The following is a 25,242-nucleotide window of genomic DNA, read 5'->3' as shown; positions in this document are numbered from 1 at the left end:
GAGGTGGTCACTGACTCTTCTGAAGGGGCCACTCAGTCCTCCTCTCCTCCCAGCCAAAGCACCAGGCAGAGGGGTGCTTGGAGGCAGACATGGGTGTACTTGGGATGAAAGGTGTTCCTCACTGCCCTCTGCTCTCTTTAGTGGTGTGGCAAACCTAAGGCCAGATGTCCCCCAGCACACATTCACAAAAGTCTTGTCCCTGCAAGCAGAAATCCAAAGCACAGACTTCCATTAAGGGTCTTGCCCACAGGATACTTCCAGGTCTTGTCATCATTTGTAGACTGTGGTATGATGCAGGAGTTATGATAGATTAGAGCCCTCAACCCAACTGAGGCCAACCCAAACACTGAGTCAGAGACCTGATTTCTAAAGAGCTACAGCAAACCGCACAGTCACTGTAACAGAGGAAGATCCTTAACTGAGGGACTCCCCTTGTAAACTATCACTTTGCTACTGCTAAGTCACTTCAGTCGTGTCCAACTCTGTGTGACCCCATAGATGGCAGCCCACCAGGCTCCCCAATCCCTGGGATTCTCCAGGCAAGAACACTGGAGTGGGTTGCCATTTCCTTCTCCAATGCATGAAAGTGAAAAGTGAAAGTCAAGTCATTCAGTCGTGTCCGACTCTTAGCGACCCCATGGACTGCAGCCTACCAGGCTCCTCTGCCCATGGGATTTTCCAGGCAAGAGTACTGGAGTGGGGTGCCATTGCCTTCTCTGAAGTATCACTTTATATATATGTATATATATATATAATATGGCAATCAATATTTATAGAACAGTGTGGAGCACAGACACATGATTTTTATTGATGACAGTGAGGGAGGCAGAGGGAAAGGGAGACAATGGCTTTGTTTGCTGGGAACTGAGAGACAGGATTTTGCCCTGATATCCACTGTAATTCTATGAAACTCACAATGCGAGTGTTCAGAACAGCTCCCAGGGCATTCTTTTAAGGATATTCAAAACGTGAACAGACACTAAAGGGAAAGTCAAATAGGAAAAGAAAATGCATTGATTTGATTCCAAATGAAGAATACCATTTATTTCCTTATCAAAACCTCAAAAAGTTAAGATAAATTGAAAGAGGAATGAAGATTGGTTTGGATAAATGAGAAGCTTGTTCAATTTATGACCATGTGTAATAAAAGTAGAGTGTCAATTGCCTGATTACTTTTCTGGTGTTTTTTTCTGTTTCTGCCTTGTTCTACAACAGGGTTAAAGGGTGGTATTTCTTTCTCTTTGGATTAGATTCCTATGATTTTTCCTGTAAAACACAACAATCACTGAGATAATTAAGAAAATAAGGCGCATTAATATAAGAATCACAACCTGAAGAGAGATGGGCATGTTTTTCCTTAGTGGTCCTGGAGGCCCACTGTCGATGCTTCCTCCATATCCTACCTCCTCACAGAGCGGAGGGGCCCAACCATACATGCAGTGGCAGTTTCTGTTGCTGTTGCAAACTCCTCGGCGGTTGCACTTCTCAGGGAAACAGTCAAAATTCAGGATTGAGCTATTCACACAATTTCTATTAAAACATACCCGCTCCTTACCACAGGAGGTACCATCATTTATCACACCCAGGTCAGGTAACCCCATAGGTACCATGGCTAGATGATAGCCAATGCCCCAGCACATGAGATTTTCTTTATGCAGATGAGTGGATATTAGGATGGTGTGATCTGGCATATCAGGGAGGGTTTCGACATTTATACACTGTAGCCTGCCACATAAGGATCTTTCTTTGGGACACTTTTTATACTCACGAACTCCTAAAATACCACAGTTCCCATATTGATCACCTATCACATTAACTGCATCATAGCACTGATGAGGAGCCCCCAAAGCATCAGCCCCAAAAATGTTTTGGCATTGCATAGTCCTGGATTGGCAGCCCTTTCTGACACAACGGGACCTGTACTTGCAAGGGGTTCCATCCTGCTTATAAGTATCACTTGGACAGAAAGCTGAGGTCCCATTGCAGTACTCTGCAAGGTCACATTCATTTTCTTCCACCCGACACATGTATCCAGATGGACGAAACTGACATTTATGACAGCAAAGTCCAGTGCTACAGTTGGCTCCTTCTTTGAATTTACAATCTGGTTGACAACACCCATCTTCTTCACACTCCTCTCCTGAACCACAATCACATTCCTCATTCTCTTCCACAATTTTGTTTCCACATCTCTTAACCACATAGCCTAGGCCTGGGAGATTATTTAGACAGTTTAATCCTGAATTTACATGTGAATAAAATTCGGCATAACTACAATTACTAAACCCAGTTCGTCCAGTGCCCATGATACAACTATGCCTACCCTTACACTGGCAGTATTCATAATCATGGGTCATTCCCACACTATGGCCCAGAACATGAGCAGTCCAAGTGGCGGGGCCAAGGATGTTTCTATCTAGCACAGAACTTGTAGATCCAGAAGGCATCATACTACATACACTTCCCCAGTGATGAGCAAGTGCATCCTTAAACTTTTTGTGAACATACAGGTGTGCCCAATCTGCTGGAATCCGAACACGTAGGTCACGTGACCTGTACTGCACAAACTGGCCTAAAACTTGTGATAGCTGTCCAAAATTAAGTCTTATTTTGTCTCTGTCTGTCCATACTTCAACAGCTAATAGCTGTATTCTCATACGGACATCTTGAAAGTAAGAGTCTGCAATTGAAGTCAGAAGAATGGCATCATTTATGATTTGAGTAAGATTGGAGTTCAAATATAAATACCTACTGTTATCAAAGACCAGGGCTAATTCCAAGTACTTTTGGTGCATATACGACTTAGTAAATTCCAGTATTGGAGCCATGTTCTCATGCTGGGCCATCTGCTCTACTGTTTCATCATTAGTTAAGGCACAGAAATCAGAGGGAAATTCCTCCTCTTTCTCCAGGAGATATACCACGTGCTCAAAATTGGAAGAAGCCTTGCGGGGCTCGATTTGGTAATGATTGGCATCAATTTTCAGGATGCCCCGGAGACCTCCCATGCATGTACTTATCGTAGCTTGAGAATCCGGATTTCCTTCAACCAAGCCCATATAGTTGCAGTCACTGGGTATATAAGGGTGATCTTCTAAGAGTCTCCCCTGTTCTGTGAAGGAGAAAACCTGCAAATTCCGAGGCAACAGAAACCTCTTGGGCCACAGATGAACAACACGGTTCCTGCCTTTTACCTTCAGGAGGTAGGACACGTGCCTGGCCGCTCTCTGCTCCCTTCCACGGAAGCTCAGCTTCTTGGGAATGGTGATTTCATAGGAGTCAAAGCCCCACTCAGGGTGAAAATGTAAATCCTTGCCAAGAGAGTCAACCAGGAGCACCGCCAGGACTAGCGACCGGCCTGGGGAGAGGCAGGTCCTCACTGACCTCATGGCACAGCCTGTTCCCCACTGACTCAGTCCCTGCCACTGTGGCCTTGAGAGTCAGCCTTCCAGGGACCTCTGCTACAGGCGCGGGGAGCAGTGCGTGCAAAACTCGCTGGTGCGGTGTATGGGAGGGCAGCCCTGGGCCAGGCTGGGTCAGGCTGAGGCTAGCTGATTTCCCCTGCAGCTGCACGCCCCGCCCAACGCATCTAGTTCGTTCTCTGGGCGGTGCCGTTGGGCGCACGTGGAAGAATCCAAGGAAGGTGCGCCAGAATAAAATGAAAAGCGAGGCTGCTTGCAGGCTGGTGGGAGAAGGCAAGAGAGCAGCTTGAGAAAGGGAAAAGGACTAAAGAGTAAGAAGAACAGAGAACTTGACAAAGGCTCAGTGTATCTTGGGCTATTTCTTTGTTTCTACTGGCCTCAGGACACACCTGACTTTTCCATGGGCTGATTCGGCTGTTTCACAGGTGCTGTGCCCACCTCACCGTTACACCATTTTCAGTGTTCACGGGGAGTCTCTTACAGCAAAGAGGATTCCTGGAGTCAGTAGAGGACCACCAGAGCCTGAGAAAATCAGAGCTGACTCATGTCCCCACCCCCTACCTGGCTTCAGGCAAGCGGACGTTTCTAAGTTCATTTTGCCGGTTGGTTCTTTCTGCTGTGTGTCCTTAGGGTGCCAGGGATCAGCGTGATTTTTGGTGTGGGTGTGCTTTGGATGTAGAATCTAGGAACAGTCAAATACTAGGAGAATCCACGAAGACTAAAATCAATTCCAGTTGTATTACAGGGAAAGGTCAAAAAATAGGATGGGGCTTGTATCTGGGAGACTAGTTAAGATGATCTTATAACAATCCAGACAAGTGATGTTGTCTATGGAACAGAAAATGGACCGCAGTTCCATAAAATACATGGTATTTCTGGAAAGCTTATTGTGTACCCTCCACTCTTCTCAGCTCTTTTTATGAATCAGTCCATTAACTCTTCGCAAAAATGCCTAGCGTGCAGATAATGATAACGCATATCATCCATACTTCACACATGAGGGAACTGAAACTCTGGTTTTGCTCTGATGGTGTTACTGTGTGGCACTGTTGCCACACACAACCCAGGCCGCCTGACCCACGCACAACAGGTAATGTTTACGACTTACCTCTGCTGACACTCTGGGGAGGGACAGGAGTGGAAAGCTTCAAAAAATAGGAATAAAGCAGCCTCTGCTTCATTTATATGATTGAATGAATTCTCACAAATGAAAGAAGCAAGAATCAAAAAGAATATTACCATTTCTGGCTTCTGTATTTTAGTCTTGACACTCAGGAAAAAGAAAACATCAAAACAAGTCGACTTACCTATGGAGGAGAAATATGACAAGCGCTTCTCAGGAAATGGAGATTTTTAAGGTGCCATTCTCCTGTGCTGTGAGAAAGTGCCAGAACACAGCCCTGCTTAGCTTACAGCAGAGGATGGGGAAATGCCTTGAAACGGCCACCCTCGGGGGGTGGCGAAGGAGGAGGCCTGTGTACTGTGGAGATGACCTGGTTGGCAGGCAAAGCCCTGAGTATAATTAGCAGACAGTAAGGGACCAGACCACCTGATCTGCCTCTTGAGAAATTTGTATGCAGGTCAGGAAGCAACAGTTAGAACTGGACATGGAACAACAGACTGGTTCCAAATAGGAAAAGGAATACGTCAAGGCTGTATATTGTCACCCTGTTTATTTAACTTCTATGCAGAGTACATTATGAGAAATGCTGGACTGGAAGAAACACAAGCTGGAATCAAGATTGCCGGGAGAAATATCAGTAACCTCAGATATGCAGATGACACCACCCTAATGGCAGAAAGTGAAGAGGAACTCAAAAGCCTCTTGATGAAAGTGAAAGTGGAGAGTGAAAAAGTTGGCTGAAAGCTCAACATTCAGAAAACGAAGATCAGGCATCCAGTCCCATCACTTCATGGAAAATAGATGGGGAAACAGTGGAAACAGTGTCAGACTTTATTTTTTGGGGCTCCAAAATCACTGCAGCCATGAAATTAAAAGACGCTTACTCCTTGGAAGGAAAGTTATGGCCAACCTAGATAGCATATTCAGAAGCAGAGACATTACTTTGCCAACAAAGGTCCGTCTAGTCAAGGCTATGGTTTTTCCTGTGGTCATGTATGGATGTGAGAGTTGGACTGTGAAGAAGGCTGAGTGCCGAAGAATTGATGCTTTTGAACTGTGGTGTTGGAGAAGACTCTTGAGAGTCCCTTGGACTGCAAGGAGATCCAACCAGTCCATTCTGAAGGAGATCTGCCCTGGGATTTCTTTGGAAGGAATGATGCTAAAGCTGAAACTCCAATACTTTGGCCACCTCATGCGAAGGGTTGACTTATTGGAAAAGACTCTGATGCTGGGAGGGATTGAGGGCAAGAGGAGAAGGGGACGACAGAGGATGAGATGGCTGGATGGCATCACTGACTCGATGGACGTGAGTCTGGGTGAACTCCGGGAGTTGGTGATGGACAGGGAGGCCTGGCGTGCTGCGATTCATGGGGTCACAAAGAGTCGGACACGACTGAGCAACTGATCTGATCTGATCTGATCTGAAGGGAGGGCCTGTCTACAGGTTTAGGTTCCCAGTCAAATCAGTTGCTGAGCTGAGAGGCAGTGGAGGTAAAGTACATGAAGAAGGGGAGAACTCAGCAGAGAACTGACTGGGGATAAATCAAAGTTTCACCTAGTGTGTTGAGCTCCTAATTCAGGTTGGAAACCAAAATCACAGTTTCTTCAGTCTGTCAATCTGGTTGATGTTCTTAAGTACCCATCAGCCTAAATTGTCCTAAAAGGACAGTTGAGAGCTATCTTCTATATTCATTCTCTTTTATCATCATTTTCATATGTATACCATTTGCCTTTAGACCACTGGAGTATTTCTTGATTGAAACACTAATTCTGAAGCTCCTATTGCTATAGTATTATCTTAGAGCTAACCTCTGCAACATCTTTTAACAAAAAGCTTCGTGGAATAGCCTGCTTTGTCCTGTTTCTTCTTATTTACAAAATTATACGTATGTATTGTAAAAGGTGGAAACAATCCTAGGTGAGATAGAGTAGAAAATGTAAGCCTTTCTTTTTTCTCCAACCTACATGTGATTTCAATAAACTTATTGTTTCCCCACAATACCAAGAAAAGATGATAGTTGAGGGTTTTCTTCCAAATAGAAGACATCATGTGTATAAGTGTGGCGGTTGGTGTGGGGGCTGAGAATTTTGGAAGGGTAAGCCCTCTGATGAGAGAACGTGAATAGTGATGAAACAAATCCCGTTTTCATCTTCTGTGCAGTTCACTGCATGCTCATCTGGGGAGCAGATGTTTTTGACTGTGCTCTGGAGTCCTCACAGAGGTATTTTGTTGGTTTGTAGTGGAAGAAGCAGTGTCAGGGCTTCCTAGTCTGACATCTCATTTATGACTTCGGTCTCTTGGAGGGATCTTTTTGCAATGATAGAAGTGTTACGACTGTTCAGTATTGTAGCCACTAACCACCTGTGTTTATTGACCACTTGAAATATGGCTGTTGTGGCTGAACAGCTGAATTTCAACTCAATTTGAAATTTGAGAGAATTTAAATTTAAATAGCCACATGTGGTTACTAGCTGCCATACTAGCACAACTCAAGAAGGCCGTATTTCTACAACCTTTCCAGTAGTGTTTATTATCCAGTTCATTTGTAGACTCACTTTAGAAAAAGATGATAGCTCAGTTGCATTCTCTGGTTATTAGTGAGGTTGAACATATTATACTATCTCAACCAATCCACTTAAGTGTCTCTAACATTCAGTAAAAACTGCTGTATAACATTATAGTAGTTTCAGGCATACAACATAATAATTCAATATATGTGTATATTGTAAAACCATCACCACAGTAAATACAATTAACATCCATTACTACCCATAATTATAATATTTCATCTTATGATCAGAACTTTTAAGATTTACTGTCTTAGCCACTTTCAATACACAATACATTACTCAATAATTCTTACATTTTTCTGTTCATATCCAATGCCCATTCTTCTATTACAAACTTTGCTCTGCTTTTTAATTTAATGGAGCTACTTATAAATTGGAAGTCAGTTCGACCAATCTGTTATTTGTTGCTTCACTTTTCAGAGTGTCCTTTATTATACAGAACATTTAAAATTTTTCTAGCTTCTGAGTTTCATGTCATTTGCTTTCCTTCCTCGCCCTCAGTTCAGTTCTGTTCAGTCACTCAGTCATGTCCTACTCTTTGTGACCCCATGGACTGTAGCACGCGAGGCCTCCCTGTCCACTGCCAACTCCCAGAGCTTGCTCAAACTCATGTCAGTTGAGTTAATGATGCCATCCAGACATCGCAACCTCTGTCATCCCCTTTTCCCATGTTTTTGATCTTTCCTAGCATCAGGGTCTTTTCTAATGAGTCAGTTCTTAGAATCAGGTGGCCAAAGTATTGGAGCTTCAGCTTCAATATCAGTCCTTCCAATGAGTATTCAGGACTGATTTCTTTTAGGATTGACTACTTTGATCTCCTTGCTGTCCAAGGGACTCTTAAGAGTCTTCTCCAACACCACTTTGATCTCCTTGCTGTCCAAGGGACTCTTAAGAGTCTTCTCCAACACCACAGTTCAAAAACATCAATTCTTTGGTGCTCAGCTTGCTTTATGGTTCAACTCTCACATCCATATATGACTATTGGAAAAATCATAGCTTTGACTAGATGGACCTTTGTTGGCAAAGTAATATCTCTGCTTTTTAATATGCTGTCTAGGTTTATCTTCCAAGGAGCAAGCATCTTTTAATTTCATGGCTGCAGTCATCATCTGCAGTGATTTGGGAGCCCAAGAAAATAAAGTCTGCTACTGTTTCCATTGTTTCCCCATCTATTTGCCATGAAGTGATGGTATCAGATGCCATGATCTTTGTTTTTTGAATGCTGAGTTTTAAGCCAGCTTTTTCAGTCTCCTCTTTCACTTTCATCAAGAGGCTCTTCAGTTCCTCTTTGCTTTCTGCCATAGGGTGGTGTCATCTGCATGTTGTGCATTGTGTTATGCTTAGTCACTCAGTCATGTCTGACTCTTTGTGACCCCATGGACTGTAGCCCACCAGGCTCCTTGGTTCATGGGGATTCTCAAGGCAAGAATACTGGAGTGGGTGGCCATGCCCACCTCCAGGGGATCTTCCCAACCCAAGGATTGAACCCAGGTCTCCCACACTGCAGGCAGATTCTTTACCATCTAAGCCACCAGGGAAGCCCAAGAATACTGGAGTGGGTAGCCTATCCCTTCTCTGGGGATCTTCCTGACCCAGGAATTGAACCAGGGTCTCCTGCATTGCAGGTGGATTCTTTGCCAGATGAGTCACTAGGGAAGCATATCTGAGGTTATTGACATTTCTCTCATCAATCTTGATTCCAGCTTGTGCTTCATCCAGCCCAGCATTTTCCATGATGTACTCTGCATATAAGTTAAATAAGCAAGGTGACAATATATATCCTTGAAGTACTCCTTTCCCAATTTGGAACCATTGTTTCATGTCCAGTTCTAACTATTGCTTCTTGATTTGCATGCAGATTTCTCAGAAGGCAGGTAAGGTAGTCTGGTATTCCCATCTCTTTAAGAATTTTCCAGTTTGCTGTGATCCACACAGTCAAAGGCTTTAGTGTAATCAATTAAGCAGTAGATGTTTTTCTGGAATTCTCTTGCTTTTTCTATGATCCACTGGATGTTGGCAGTTTGACTCTGGCAATTTCCTCACTCTATGATTGTAAAAATATCTGTGCAATATGTACTTTAAAAATACTGCTTAGTACCTCTCTCATTTTTTTTTTTTTGTAGGAAATACAACGCTGTCTTCCAAGTGTGCTATCTTTTTGTCCTATCACTGAATCAAATAGTAAGTAATCCTATAACCAACACAGGGCACTATAAATATTAATACTTCTGACAAATCAGTGAGAAAAAGAAGGATAATCTAAAAAAAAAAATGAGCAGGTAACTTCTATAGATACATCACAGAAAATTCAGGGCCACATTATTGAAAAGAGTATTGCCAATTAAAGCTTCTATCTGAGGCTACATCTATCAGGTTAGCAAAGATTTAAGAAATTAATAATATGAAGTCTTGGTGAGGCTGTAGAAGAGTACCTCTCTTACCTAGAGTGGCAAAGTAAATCAGTAAAACCACTTTAGAACCATGTTTGTCATTAGCTTACATAGTTTAAAATAAGCACTATGATCCAGAAATTCCATTCCTAGGTATGTACCCAACAGAAATGTGTACAATTATACACAAGTATACATGGGCATAGCAATACACTCCAAACTGGAAACAGTTCTACATTCCACCAGGTGACCGTGGCAATGGAGATAATGAATCAGAGTTATATGCCACATCATGGATGAATATTACAAACAAAACCAAAAGAAAAAGGACAAAATCAGGTAAACTTGAATTTTATTTTTTAGAGATACATACATAATGGATAAATATAATGAAAGGAAGTGATGATGAGAATTGTCAGGAGAGTTGATATTTCTAGGATGAAGGCAAGGGGATATAATCAAGAATGGATGGTAGAGGGGCAGGTTATGGTTTGTGTAGCTTCCAGGGGACTGTGGTACTGGTAATATAATTTTTAAGCACTAGTTTTGCTGTACATATTTGTTAAACCATTCCAGGGCCCTTTATGCTCATTTCTGTACATACTATATTTCACAGTCAAAAAAGTTGAATCACAATTTTTTAAATCTATTTCTAAGATAAGACATTTGACTATGTTTTGTTATGATTGATCTTTAAATTAAGAGATCAGCAGTTTAAAATGATCATATGTATATATAGATTGCTATATATTAACACCATGGTAATGACAAACCGAAAATCTATAACAGGTACATACACAAAACAACAACAATAAAAACCTAATACTAAACAGAGTCATTGAATCACAAGACAACAAGAGAAGAAATGAACAGAAAAGACCAATAAGACAATTAAAAAACAATTACCTTCCCTGGTAGCTCAGCTGGTAAAGAATCCACCTGTAATTCAGGAGACCCCAGTTTGATTCCTGGATCAGAAAGACCCCCTGGAGAAAGAATAGGCTACCCACTCCAGTATTCAATGGCCTTCCCTGGTGGCTCAGATGGTGAAAAATCCACATGCAATGCAGGAAACCTGGGTTTGATCCCTGGGTTGAGAAGGTCCCCTGGAGGAGGGTATGGCAACCCACTCCAGTATTCTTGCCTGGAGAATCCCCATAGGCAGAGGAACCTGGCAGGCTACAGTCCATGAGTTCATAAAGAGTTGGACACAACTGAGAGACTAAGCACGGCACAGCAAGATTGCAAGAAAACATACATATTAATAATTAAATAAAAGTGAACTAAATGTTCTAATCAAAATATATATAGTGGCTGAATAGATACAAAATTGAGAACTGTATATATACCACCTACAGGAGACTCACTTCAGGTCTAAAGAAAGATGCACACACAGACTGAAAGTGAAGGGATGGAAAAGGTATTCCACATGCTTGGAAATCAAGAGAAAGCCAGAATATTTATATCAGACAAAATAGACTTTCAGATAAAGATTGTTAAAGAGACAAAGGACATAACCTAATGATCAAGGAATCAATAAAAAGAACATACCATATTATGAATATATGAATGTACAGTAAAGAAAAGACAATCTCATCAATAAGCGATATTGGAAAAACTGGACAGTTACCTGTGAAAAAAGTGAAAATAGGGTATTCTCTAATACCATATGCAAAAATAAACTAAAAAAGGATTAAAAACCTCTTTTAATCTAAGGCCAGAAAGCATAAAACTCACCGGCATAACACTCTTTGATATAAATCAGCAATATTTTTAGTAACTGTCTCCTAAAGCAAAGACAATAAAAACAAAAATAAACAAATGGAACCTAATTAAACTTAGAAGCTTTTCTTAGCAAAGGAAACCAGCAGCAAGAAGACAACCTACTGAATTGGAGAAAACATTTGCAAATGAGAGACTGAGCAGAAGTTAATATCCAAAATACATAAACAAGTCATAAAATTCAACATCAAAAAACCAACAACCCAATCAAAAAATGTCCAGAAGATCTCAACAGACAAATTTTTCCAAAGAAGACATGTAGATGGCCGATAGGCACATGAAAAGTCACACACTATCATTAATCATCAGAGAAATTTCTTATTAAGACTATGTGAGATATCCCACACCTGTCAGATTTGCTGTTATAAAAAAAAAAGACCACAAATAATAAGTATTAGCAAGGATAGGAGGAATGGGAACTCTCCTGAACAGTTGGTGGAAATGTAAATTGGTGCAGTCCCTATGGAAAACATGTGCTGGATCCACCATAGAACGACCATACACTGTAGATTTCTATCCTGGGTATTTATTTTTTTAAAAAAGAAAGAAAAGACTGAAGTGAAAAGATACAACCACCCCAATGTTTACAGCAGCAGTATTTACAAATGCCAAGATATGGAAGCAACCCAAGTGTTCATCAACAAATGAATGGATAAAGAAGATGTGATGTACATAGTAATTTGGAAAATTCATCAATGGCCACAAGACTGGAAGGGGTCAGTTCTCATCACAATCTCAAAGAAAGGCAATGCCAATGAATATTCAAACTACTGTACAATTGCATTTATTTCACATGCCAGCAAGGTAATGCTCAAAATCCTTCACCCTAGGCTTCAACAGTACATGAACTGAGAGCTTCCAGATGTACAAGCTGGATTTAGAAAGGGTAGAGGAACCAGAGATCAAATTGCCAGTATCCACTGGATCATAGAAAAAGCAAGGGAATTCCAGAAAAACATCTGCTTCAGTGACTACAGGAAAGCCTTTGACTATGTGGATCACAACAAACTGGAAAATTCTTAAAGAGATGGAAATACCAGACCACTTTACTGAAAAAACTGTATGTAGATCACTAAACAAGTTAGAAGCAGACATAGAACAATAGACTGGTGAAAAATTGAGAAAGGATTACATCAAAGCTGTATATTGTTACCCTGCTTATCTAACTTCTATGCAGAGTACATCATGCAAAATGCTGGGCTGGGTGGATCACAAGCTGGAATCAAGATTGACGGGAGAAATATCAATAATCTCAGATATGCAGATGATACCACTCTACTGGCAGAAAGCAAAGAGTAACTAAAGAGCCTCTTGCTGAGGGTGAAAGAGGAGAGTGAAAAAGATGGCTTGAAACAACTTTCAAAATACTAAGGTCATGGCATCTGGTCCCATCACTTCATGGCAAATAGATGGGGAGAAAGTGAAAACTAGCAAATTTTATTTTGGGGGGCTCCAAAATCACTGCAAATGGTGACTGCAGCCATAAAATTAAAAGACACTTGCTGCTTGGCAGAAAAATTATGACAAACCTAGACAGCATATTAAAAAGCAGAGATATCACTTTGCTGACAAATGTCTGTATAATTAAAGCTATGGTTTTTCAAGTAGTCATGTATGGATGTGAGAGGTGGACCATAAAGAAGGCTGAGTGCAGAAGAATTGATGCTTTTCAATTGTGGTGCTAGAGAAGACTCTTGAGAGTCCCTTGGACTACAAAGAGATCAAATCAGTCAATCCTAAAGGAAATCAACCCTGAATACTCATCAGAAGGACTGATGGTGAAACTGAAGCTCCAATACTTTGGCTGTCTGATGCAAAGAGCTAACTCATAGGAAAAGACCCTGATGCTGGGAAAGACTGAGGGTAGGAGGAGAAGAGGGTGACAGAGGATGAGAAGGTTGGATAGCATCACCAACTCGATGGACATGAGTTCTAGCAAACTCTGGGAGATAGTGAAAGACAGGGAAGCTTGACTTGCTGCAGTCCATGGGGTTGCCAAGAGTCGGACATGACTTAAGACTGAACGACAACAAAAACAAAAATGCATATTAAAATATACCATGGACTACTACTCAGCCATAAAAAGAATAAAATGTCATTTTCGACAACCTGAATAGACTTGGAGGGTAATATGCTAAGTGAAATAAGTCAGAAAAAGATGTTCTCTTATAGGTAGAATCTGAAAAAAATATGTCGTGAATAAAACAAAGCAGAAATAGCCTGACAGATAAAGAGAACAAACCAGAGGTTACTACTAGGGGAAAGAAAAATTGGTGGTGTGGTGGGGGGTGAGACTGGGTTCAGGGATTAAGAGGTAAAAACTACTATGTATATAATAAATAAACTACAAGAATATGTTGTACAACAGGAAATATAGCCAACATTTTAATAACTACAAATGACTGTAGCCCACGAGGCTCCTTTATCCACAGAAATCTTCAGGCAAGAGTACTGGAGTGTGTAGCCATTCTCTTCTCCAGGAGATCTTCCCGACCTGGGGATTGAATCTGGGTCTCCTGCATTGTAGGCAGATTCTTTACTGTCTGAACCACCAGGGAAGCCCATAAATGTACTATAACCTTTAAAAATTGTGAATCTCTATGTTGTACACCTGAAACTTGCATAATATTTTACATCGAATATACAGCAGTTAAAAAGAAAGAAAAAAGGAGGAAAAAAATAATTACTAACTATAACAGGAGATTGGAATAACAAGAGATTAGCTATTAAAATATAAAGAAAATCTAAATATTTTGCAGTAGTGTATAAGCAGCTTTTGGTCAGAAAGAGCTCTTTGCAGGAAAGGGCTCTCTGAAAGAGGCCCTTTCATCTTGTCACTATAACCTTATACCAGGCAGCCATGCTCTGCTTATCTCTGGCCCTAGCGTATCTTTCCAATCTTTTGATCACAGATTGCTTTGCCTAACCTGTTGGTTCTTTCCATAGATCAAAGAAGTAGAAATAAAGAATAGGTAATTAGCATGACCAGATCTCTTCCCTAGTTTCTCCTTCAGCAAACTTGTGAACAAACTGTGTGAACAAGCTCTCATCTAGGGAAAGATCACAAGAAGTCAACAAGCTTGCACATACAAGGGGCTGGTGATGACTCTGAACCCCTACCTCAATGATGAAATGAGATTACTTCCCTTTTCCTCTTTAAAAGCTTTCACGGCTGAGCAGACTCTTTGGAGTTGGTCTTGGGATGTGAATCCATCTTCTCCCAAGATTGCCAGCATTCTGATTAAAAGCAGTGTTCCTTTTTACCACTGTTTGCCTCTCTTTCAGGTATTGATTTTTGAGCAGCGAGAAGCTGGACCTGAGTTCAGTAACAGTAGTGGATACAATGCGTAAATGATATTGATGATAAAGTACATGATTTGTGATATAGCCACCACCTGTAGGGGTGAATTTTAGCATCCATGGCCAGAAGAGTTAACCTCTTCTTAGGGCTGAGATCCAGATTTTCTTGGAGGGTACAGCCCAACTGAACAGCAGAGAAATCACTGAGAACCCCTCTGGTGGGTCTTGCCAGAAGTCCAGCCTCTAAGGTCCTGGGGAAAGCTGTTCACAGGAAGGTGTTTCACTGAGGCACTGCAGGGCACTGGAGAAAGTTGTTCATGGGAAGGTATATCCCTGGGGCATTCCAACACACTCTACTACAGAACCACCTGGGGAAATGTGGGATCCTGGAATTGCTATTAATATTAGTTGCTGAATGCCTCTGGCTGCCTACACTGCAGACTCTGGACACTTCAGAGGCAGTCTGCACTTCAGGTGCCTGGCACTTGGGAAACTACTGACTTGGCCAGAGGAGCCTGTGTAGGGAGTCACTGGAGCACAGAAAGCAAATCTCTCTTAAATTTTCTCTCCAGCACCCCCTCCTGAAAAAGGATAGCATAGTGCCAGCTAAAAAGCTAAGATATTTAAAGGCCCAGATCCATTTGCACAGAATAGGCAGAAAGGGTGATAGTAGAGCTGCTGCTGCTGCTGCTGCTAAGTCTCTTCAGTTGTGTCCGACTCTGTGTGACCCCACAGACGGCAGCCCACCAGGCTCTGCCGTCCCTGGGATTCTCCAGGCAAGAACACTGGAGTGAGTTGCCATTTCTTTCTCCAATGCATGAACGTGAACAATGAAAGTGAAGTCGCTCAGTCGTGTCCAACTCTTTGCAACCCCATGAACTGCAGCCTACCAGGCTCCTCTGTCCATGGGATCTTCCAGGCAAGAGTACTGGAGTGGGTTGCCATTGCCTTCTCCAGATAGTAGAGCTAACTGGTAATAAATTGATAATCTACACAATCTTCTCTGAAGAGTTATATTTGCCAGTCAGGACAGGCAAGATTACAGAATTCAAGTTAAAGCTCAATTTGCTCTTACCAAAATATTTGAGGCTGGAATGAGGACTGCATGCTTTCAGGATACTTATTCCTGAGGCACAAGTGAAACAATTGAAACCCACTTTTTTCCCTCCATCAGTGTTCTTTCCTAGGTCAACAGAGATCTTCAAACCCCTCAAAAACCCAGTTTTTCTCACTTGACGTGGGTAGATAGACTCCAGTACTCCACAGCCACAAGTAATGTCCTTCAGAGCTTACTTGCTGCTGCTGCTGCTGCTAAGTCATTTCAGTCGTGTCCAACTCTGTGAGACCTTGGATTTATCTAAACACCATAAGATCACAATTTTTAAACTTCATCTTCTCCTTGTTAATGGCAGAAAGTTCTAATAGTCTATACTAACTCTTTGACTTTATATGTATATGACCAGATGGTCTGTAAGTGGTGATTATCATTGTTGTTGTTTTGTTCTCTGGGCTAAAACTAGGACTTCCAGGTCAAGTTGAATAGAACATATGTAGTTGGCATCTGCTTTATACCTGTTTATAAGGTCATCATTATTATTTTGCTATAGATGGTGGTAGATACCATTTATTAGTTTTGGAAGTTCCTCTCCGTTTCTAAATTGATGTGGGATTTAATAATTTTTATCATGAAGATTTAATTTTACCTCTTACTGTTTTGAGTCTATTCTTAGGATTGTATCAATCTTCCAAAGGTGATGCCATCTATTCATTGATTTACTAATGTTAACCATTCTTTTATTCCTGAGGAAGAAAAATCCTGGTCAAGATGGATTTATATAACATTCATTGCTAGTTTCAGCTTGGAAATTATTTATACATTTCCCTCTATGTTTATAGATAAGATGATATATATATTTTTCTTATTTGTGCTGTCCCTGTAGGAATTTTACTAACAAAGTCATAATATGTTCATATATTGAACTGAGATGTATTTTCCTCATTTTTAATTTTCTGGGGGGGTTTATGAGAGGGACTATTCTATTGGTTCTTTCCAGGTGAGGTGATGGATGTGTTAATTATCTTGATCTTAGTAGTAATTCTACAATCTATGCATATTAAATTTTCATGTAGTATTTTAAATTAATATATTTGTACCTTCTATCACAATTAAAAATTTAAAAACATTTATGCATATTAAATTTCCATGTACTATACTTTAAATTTATATATTTGTACATTTTTATCACAATTAAACATTTAAAATCATGTTTAAACAACCTTAACTTTTTAAATGAACTCTCCTCCCTGAATTCAACTTCAGCTAGTAGAGATTATGGAATTCCAATTGAGCTATTTCAAATCCTGAAAGGTGATGCTGTGAAAGTGATGCACTCAATATGCCAGCAAATTTGGAAAACTCAGCAGTGGCCACAGGACTGGAAAAGGTCAGTTTTCATTCCAATCCCAAAGAAAGGCAATGCCAAAGAATGCTCAAACTTCCTCACAATTGCACTCATCTCACATGCTAGTAAAGTAATGCTCAAAATTCTCCAAGCCAGGCTTCAGCAATACGTGAACTGTGAACTTCCAGATGTTTGACCTGGTTTTAGAAAAGGCAGAGGAACCAGAGATCAAATTGCCAACATCCGCTGGATCATGGGAAAAGCAAGAGAGTTCCAGAAAAAGATCTATTTCTGCTTTATTAACTATGCCAAAGCCTTTGACTGTGTGGATCACAATAAACTGTGGAAAATTCTAAAAGAGATGGGAATACCAGACCATCTGACCTGCCTCTTGAGAAACCTATATGCAGGTCAGGAAGCAACAGTTAGAACTGGACATGGAACGACAGATTGGTTCCAAATAGGAAAAGGAGTACGTCAAGGCTGTATATTATCACCCTGTTTATTTAACTTCTATGCAGAGTACATCATGAGAAACGCTGGGCTGGAAGAAGCACAAGCTGGAATCAAGATTGCCAGGAGAAATATCAATAACCTCAGATATGCAGATGACACCACCCTTATGGCAGAAAGTGAAGAGGAACTCAAAAGCCTCTTGATGAAAGTGAAAGTGGAGAGTGAAAAAGTTGGCTTAAAGCTCAACATTAAGAAAACTAAGACCATGGCATCTGGTCCCATCACTTCGTGGGAAATAGATGGGGAAACAGTGGAAACAGTGTCAGACTTTATTTTTTTGGGCTCCAAAATCACTGCAGATGGTGACTGCAGCCATGAAATTAAAAGACGCTTACTCCTTGGAAGGAAAGTTATGACCAACCTAGATAGCATATCCAAAAGCAGAGACATAACTTTGCCAACAAAGGTCTGTCTAGTCAAGGCTATGGTTTTTCAAGTGGTCATGTATGGATGTGACAGTTGGGCTGTGAAGAAAGCTGAGCACTGAAGAATTGATGCTTTTAAACTGTGGTGTTGGAGAAGACTCTTGAGAGTCCCTTGGATTGCAAGGAGATCCACCCAGTCCATTCTAAAGGAGATCAGTCCTGGGTGTTCATTGGAAGGACTGATGCTAAAGCTGAAACTCCAATACTTTGGCCACCTCATGGGAAGAGTTGACTCATTGGAAAAGATTCTGATGCTGGGAGGGATTGGGGGCAGGAGGAGAAGAGGACGACAGAGGATGAGATGGCATCACTGACTCGATGGACATGAGTTTGGGTAAACTCCGGGAGTTGGTGATGGACAGGGAGGCCTGTCCTGCTGCGATTAATGGGGTCGCAAACAGTCAGACACGACTGAGCGACTGAACTAAATTGAATATTCATGTAAAGCTATATTGAATAATGTCATTATTAGTTATGCAATCTTGAGCATTTTATTTAAACTCTTTGTTCTCAAATGTGCTTTGAAAAGTGAGAAAATGAAAACACCTACCTCACAGAGTTACTTTCAGGAATATGCACATTGACACTGGTGAAATGTGTGGAGTATTGCCTGGCCAGAGTGAATATTCAGTAAATGGTAGCCAACATTATCAGTACTATAGCCATAGCTTTATCAGTCCCAAACAGTAAAAGGGGACACTCTTTATCATGAACCTCCCACAGCTTCTTTAGTTAGAAGAACCACGTGGCTAAGAAAAGAAGAGTTTGAAGTTGGGTATAGTTGATCTGCAGTGCTGCCTGGGGAAAGAGTAGCCCGCATAAGCTAAGGGAACAGCAGGAGGGTTTAGCCCCAAACAAGACCAAAACACTTGGGCTGTCACAGGGCTGGGATGATGAACAAGAAATGGCCATTGACTCCTCTGAAGGGGCCACTCAGTCCTCCTCTCTTCCAGCCAAAGCACCAGGCAGAAGGGTACTTGGAAGCAGACATGGGTATACTTGGGATGAATGGTATTCCTCACTGCCTGCTGCTCTCTTTAGGGGTGTGGCAAACCTAAGGCCAGATGTCCCCCAGCACATATTCACAAAAGACTTTTCCCTGCAAGCAGAAACCCAAAACACAGGATTCTCCCACCAGGACCCTGCCAGGTCTTGTCATCCTTCGTAGACTGTGGTGCACTTCAGGAGTTACGGTAGATTAGAGTGCTGCTGCTTAGTCGCTCAGTCGTGTCTCTCTGCAATCCCATGGACTGTAGCCTGCCAGGCTCCTCTGTCCATGGAATTTTCCAGATAGAACACTGGAGCAGGTTGCCATTTCCTTCTTGCGGTAATCTTCCCAACCCAGGGATCAAACCCACATCTCCTGTATTGCAGCCAGATTCTTTACCACAAGTGCAACCTGGGAAGCCCCCCACCCAACTGAGGTCAATCCGACATTAAGTCAGAGACTACATGTAAACGGAGCTACAGTGAACCACACAGTGACTCTAACAGGGCAAGGTCCTTAACTGAGGCACTTCCCTTGTAAACTATGTGCGTGTTACTTGCTCAGCTGTTTCTCTTTGCGACCCCGTGGACTGTAGCCTGCCAGGCTCCTCTGAGCATGGAATTCTCCAGGCAAGAATACTGGAGTAGATAGCCATTCCCTTCTCCAGGGGATCTTCCCGACCCAGGGATTGAAACTGGGTCTCCACATTGCAGGCAGATTCCTTACCGTCTGAGCCTTTTAAACTATGGCTTTCTATATATTAATAAAATGTGGTAGCCACCATTATAGATCAGCATAGAGCACAGACACAGATGATGTCACTGACGATCCTGAGGGAGTCAGAGGGAAAGGGAGACGATGACTTTGCTGAAAACAGACACAGGACTCTGCCTTGAAATCCACTGTAATTCTATAAAACTCATAATACTAGTATTCAGAAAGCCACTAGGGTGTTCTTTTCAGGATATTCAAAACTTGAACAAAATCAAGAAAGCTAAGAAAGTAAAATGCACTGATTTGTTTCCAAACTAAGAATACCTTTTATTTGCTGATCAAAACCTCAAAGAGAATTAGGTTAAGGAATAGTAGGAAGAAGGAAGAACTATATGGATAAAGGAGAAGCTTGTTCAATTTATGACCCTGTGTAATAAATAGTGACTGTGGATTGCCTGATTACTTTTTTGGTTTCTTGACATGTTTTTGTCTTGAATTCTTCTGCTCCAGCATTAATTAGTGATGTTTCTTTTTAGATTCATAAGCTTTCTATGATTTTCCTGTAAAACACAACAATCACTGAGATAATTAAGAAAAAAAGGCGCATAAATATAAGAATCACAACCTGAAGGGAGGCAGACACCTCCTTCCTTAGGGGCCCTGGAGGCCCACTGTCGATGCTTCCTCCATATCCTACCTCCTCACAGAGCGGAGGGGCCCAGCCATACATGCAGTGGCAGTTTTTGTTATTGTTGCAAACTCCTCGGCGGTTGCACTTCTCAGGGAAACAGTCAAATTTCAGGACTGAGCTATTCACACAGTATCTATTAAAACATACCCGCTCCTTACCACAGGAGGTACCATCATTTATCACACCCAGGTCAGGTAACCCCATAGGTACCATGGCTAGATGATAGCCAATGCCCCAGCACATGAGATTTTCTTTATGCAGATGAGTGGATATTAGGATGGTGTGATCTGGCATATCAGGGAGGGTTTCGACATTTATGCACTGTAGCCTGCCACATATTGAATTTTGCTTGGTACACTTTCTAAATTCACGAAGTCCTGAAATCCCACAGTTCCCATATTGGTCACCTATTACATTAGCTGCATCATAGCACTGATGAGGAGCATCCTTGGCATCAAGTCCAAAAATTTTTTGGCACTGCATATACCTGGATTGACAACTCTGTTTGAAACAATGGGCTTCATACTTGCAAGGGGTTCCATCCTGCTTATAAGTATCACTTGGACAGAAAGCTGAGGTCCCATTGCAGTACTCTGCAAGGTCACATTCATTTTCTTCCACCCGACACATGTATCCAGATGGACGAAACTGACATTTATGACAGCAAAGTCCAGTGCTACAGTTGGCTCCTTCTTTGAATTTACAATCTGGTTGACAACACCCGTCTTCTTCACACTCCTCTGTCGAACCACAATCACATTCCTCATTCTCTTCCACAATTTTGTTTCCACATCTCTTAACCACGTAGCCTAGGCCTGGGAGATTAGTTAGACACCTTGCACTTGAAGCTCTATATATGTGTGCAAAATAATCGGCATAACTACAATTACTAAACCCATATCGCCCAGTACCCATGATGCAGCTGTACCTTCCCTTACACTGGCAGTATGCTTCATCATGTAGCATTCCCACACTGTGTCCCAGTACGTGAGTGGACCAAGTGGCGGGTGCAAGGATATTTACATCTGGAAAAACACTTACAGATCCAGCATAAAACCGACTACATGCATGTCCCCCGGACTGTGCAAGTAAATCTGAAAAAGTTCTTTTAAGATATAGGTGTACCCAATCTACTGGAACCCGAGTATTTAGTACACTTGTTCGGTATACCAAAAACTGGCTTAAAACTTGCTCTATCTTTGTAAAATTAACTCTAATTCTGTCCTTATCTGTCCATACTTCAACACTAAACAGATGTATTCTTAGACGGATATCTTGGAAGTAAGAGTCCATAATAGAAGTCAGAAGAATGGCATCATTTATGACTTGAGTAAGGTTGGAGTTTGAAAATAAATACCTACTGTTATCAAAGACCAGTGCTATTTCCATGTACATTTGATGTGGATATAAGTCAGTGAAGTCCGGTGTCCTAGCCATGTTCTCATGCTGGGCCATCTGCTCTATTGTTTTATCATCAGTTATGCCACAGATCTGATTAGGAAATTCCTCCTCTTTCTTCATGAGATATACCACGTGCTCAAACTGGGAAGAAGCCTTGCGGGGCTCGATTTGGTAATGATTGGCATCAATTTTCAGGATGCCCCGGAGACCTCCCATGCATGTACTTATCGTAGCTTGAGAATCCGGATTTCCTTCAACCAAGCCCATATAGTTGCAGTCGCTGGGTATATAAGGGTGCTCTTCCAAGAGTCTCCCCTGTTCTGTGAAGGAGAAAACCTGCAAATTCCGAGGCAACAGAAACCTCTTGGGCCACAGATGAACAACACGGTTCCTGCCTTTTACCTTCAGGAGGTAGGACACGTGCCTGGCCGCTCTCTGCTCCCCTCCACGGAAGCTCAGCTTCTTGGGAATGGTGATTTCATAGGAGTCAAAGCCCCACTCAGGGTGAAAATGTAAATCCTTGCCAAGAGAGTCAACCAGGAGCACCGCCAGGACTAGCGACCGGCCTGGGGAGAGGCAGGTCCTCACTGACCTCATGGCACAGCCTGTTCCCCACTGACTCAGTCCCTGCCACTGTGGCCTTGAGAGTCAGCCTTCCAGGGACCTCTGCTACAGGCGCGGGGAGCAGTGCGTGCCCTGCGGAGCTCGCTGGTGCTTGGGAGCGCAGCCCTGGGCCAGGCTGGGTCAGGCTGAGGCTACTGATTTCCCCTGCAGCTGCACGCCCCGCCCAACGCATCTAGTTCGTTCTCTGGGCGGTGCCGTTGGGCGCACGTGGAAGAATCCAAGGAAGGTGCGCGAGAAAAAAATGAAAAGCGAGGCTGCTTGCAGGCTGGTGGGAGAAAGCAGAGAGCAGCTTGAGAAAGGGAAAAGGACTAAAGAGTAAGAAGAACAGAGAACTTGACAAAGGCTCAGTGTATCTTGGGCTATTTCTTTGTTTCTATTGGCCTCAGGACACACCTGATTTTTCCATGGGCTGATTCGGCTGTTTCACAGGTGCTGTGCCCACCTCACTGTTACACCATTTTCAGTGTTCACGGGGAGTCTCTTACAGCAAAGAGGATTCCTGGAGTCAGCCAGAGAATGAGAAAATCAGAGCTGACTCATGTCCCCACCCCCTACCTGGCTTCGGGCAAGCGGACGTTTCTAAGTTCATTTTGCCGGTTGGTTCTTTCTGCTGTGTGTCCTTAGGGTGCTAGAGATCAGCATGATTTTTGGTGTGGGTGTGCTATTTGGATGGACAGTCTAGGAACAGTCAAATACTAGGAGAATCCAAGGAGACTAAAATCAATTCCAGTTGGATTACAGGAAAACGTTAAAAAGTAGGACAGGCTTGCATCTGGGTAACAATCCAGGCAAGCAATGTTATTTGTGGACCAGAAATGCACTGCGGGCCCATAAAATACATAGTTATTTATGGAAGGTTTACCGTGTATCAGCCACTGTTCTCAGCTCTTTGCCTGAATCAGCTCCTTAACTCATCACAAAGAAGTCTAGTTTGCAGAAGTTATTGTCATGGATACTCCACACTTGAGAGAAATGAAACTCTACTTTTGTTCATGTGGTGGTGTTAGGTGGCACAAATGCCACACACACGTAGGCAGTCACCCCTCCCTCACAACCTGTAGTCTTTATCAGTTACTTCTGCTGTCTCTCTGGGGATGGACAGAAGTGGACCCTGTGGACATATATGATTGAATGGCTTCTCCCAACATGAAAGAAGCAAGAATTAAAAAGAATATTCACATTTCTGGCTTCTGTATTGTGGTCCAGACATTCAGTGAAGCAGAAACACCAAAACAAGTAGACTTCACCTATGGAGAATATGACAAGCTCTTCTCAGGAAATGGAGATTTTTAAGGTGCCATTCTCCTGTATTGTGAGAAGCACCAGAACACAGCCGTGCTCAGCTTCCAGCCGAGGATGGGGAATCCCTTCAAATGGTCCCCCTCAGGGAGCAGCAAAGGAGGAGGCCTGTGTACTGTGGAGATGACCTGGTTGGCAGGCAGGAGAAGCCCTGAGTGTAATTAGTAGACAGTAGTGGTTAAGGTACTGATTCGTTGGAAAAGACCCTGATACTGGGAAAGACTGAAGGCAGGAGGAGAAAGGGATGACAGAGGGTGAGATGGTTGGATGGCATCACTGACTCGATGGACATGAGTTTGAGTAAGCTCTGGGAGTTGGTGATGGACAGGGAGGCCTGCCATACTGCAGTCCATGGGGTCAGAAAGAGTCAGACACGACTGAGCAACTGAACTGAACTGAAGGGTTAAGCACCAGTCTAAAGGTACAGGTTCCCAGTCAAGTCAGTTGCTGAGCTGAGAGGCAGTGGAAGTAAAGATGTGAAGAAGGGGGAGAAGTCAGAGAGCTGACTAGGGATAAATGAGAGTTTCAGCAAGTGTGCTGAGTTCATAGTTCAGCTTGAAAACCAGGAATTACAGTTTCCTCAGACTGGAAGTCTGGTTGATGTTGTCAGGTCTCCAGCAGCGTAAATTGTAGAGGGCAGTTGGGATCTAACTTCTACATTCATTCTGTTTTATTAACATTTTCATACCTATACCATTTTCATTTAGGCCAATGAAGTATTTCTTGGTTAAAACACTAACTCTAAAACTCCTATTGTTATAATATTATCTTTGGGCTAAACTCTGCAACATCTGTTTGTTAACACAAAGCGTTATGGAAATAGCCTGTTTTGATGTATTTTTCCTTATTTACAAAATTATGCATATATATTTTAAAAAGTGGAAATAGCCCTGAGTTACACAGAGTAGAAAATGCAAGCCATTCCTTTACTCTCAACTTGCATATGTCTCCAATAAACTCTTCCCACACTGAGACAGAAATCTTAGGTATGATTATTTTTCCATCTTAGAAAATTCCATTTAATATAGAAAGTAAATCATATTTTAAAATACTACATACCATTCATATACTTTTGACATTGCTATTTTCATATACAATATATTGTAAATAATTTTCTAAGCCATTGATAAGAGATGTAGATCATTGCCCATAACAAATATAAAATATTCTGTACTATTCACATAATTCTTTATTTAAACATTTCCTTTATTTATTCATGATACAACCATTGTTTCACATTTTTACATTTTTCTTGTTGATAAATATTCTAGTGATTAAGATAAATTTATGTGTAAATATATACAAGCACATACCTTCTTTGCCAGTTCTAATGGATTCTTAGAAATGTTAGATGGAGGTCTCTAAAATCAAACAGAACTTAAAAAGTTCTGTATTGGTTTACCAACTGTCTGTAAAGCAGTTTGTTCAATAACACAATTTAAACATCAAGGTTAAAAAAAGTAACATTGAATTTACCATCTTAATCGTTTTAAAATGTACATTTCCATAGTGTTAACCTATATTCACATTTTTGTTTACCAGATCTCTAGATCTTTTCCATCTTGTAACACTGAAACTCTATACCTAAAAATCA

At 41.8% G+C, this 25,242-nt stretch overlaps 2 protein-coding genes across 2 annotated transcripts; both read right to left on the bottom strand.

Annotated features, from left to right (window-relative positions):
• Positions 1–1,001: 1,001 nt before the first annotated feature.
• LOC133242833 (disintegrin and metalloproteinase domain-containing protein 30-like) lies at positions 1,002–4,670 on the bottom strand. The gene has a single exon (XM_061409063.1). The coding sequence runs from the start codon at positions 3,387–3,389 to the stop codon at positions 1,218–1,220; it is 2,172 nt and encodes a 723-aa protein (XP_061265047.1). The 5' UTR covers positions 3,390–4,670; the 3' UTR covers positions 1,002–1,217.
• Positions 4,671–19,829: 15,159 nt separating this feature from the next.
• LOC133242830 (disintegrin and metalloproteinase domain-containing protein 30-like) lies at positions 19,830–22,411 on the bottom strand. The gene has a single exon (XM_061409050.1). The coding sequence runs from the start codon at positions 22,320–22,322 to the stop codon at positions 20,172–20,174; it is 2,151 nt and encodes a 716-aa protein (XP_061265034.1). The 5' UTR covers positions 22,323–22,411; the 3' UTR covers positions 19,830–20,171.
• Positions 22,412–25,242: the final 2,831 nt, after the last annotated feature.

Source organism: Bos javanicus, chromosome 3 (assembly GCF_032452875.1).
Source record: "Bos javanicus breed banteng chromosome 3, ARS-OSU_banteng_1.0, whole genome shotgun sequence".
Taxonomy (NCBI): Eukaryota; Metazoa; Chordata; class Mammalia; order Artiodactyla; family Bovidae; genus Bos; species Bos javanicus.
Note: the sequence above shows the minus strand (reverse complement) of the source record. Positions and strands in the feature narration are given on the sequence as shown.

Coding starts and splice junctions, on each gene's coding strand:
- LOC133242833 (XM_061409063.1), bottom strand. CDS start 3,389: ATGAGGTCAGTGAGGACCTGCCTCTCCCCAGGCCGGTCGCTAGTCCTG.
- LOC133242830 (XM_061409050.1), bottom strand. CDS start 22,322: ATGAGGTCAGTGAGGACCTGCCTCTCCCCAGGCCGGTCGCTAGTCCTG.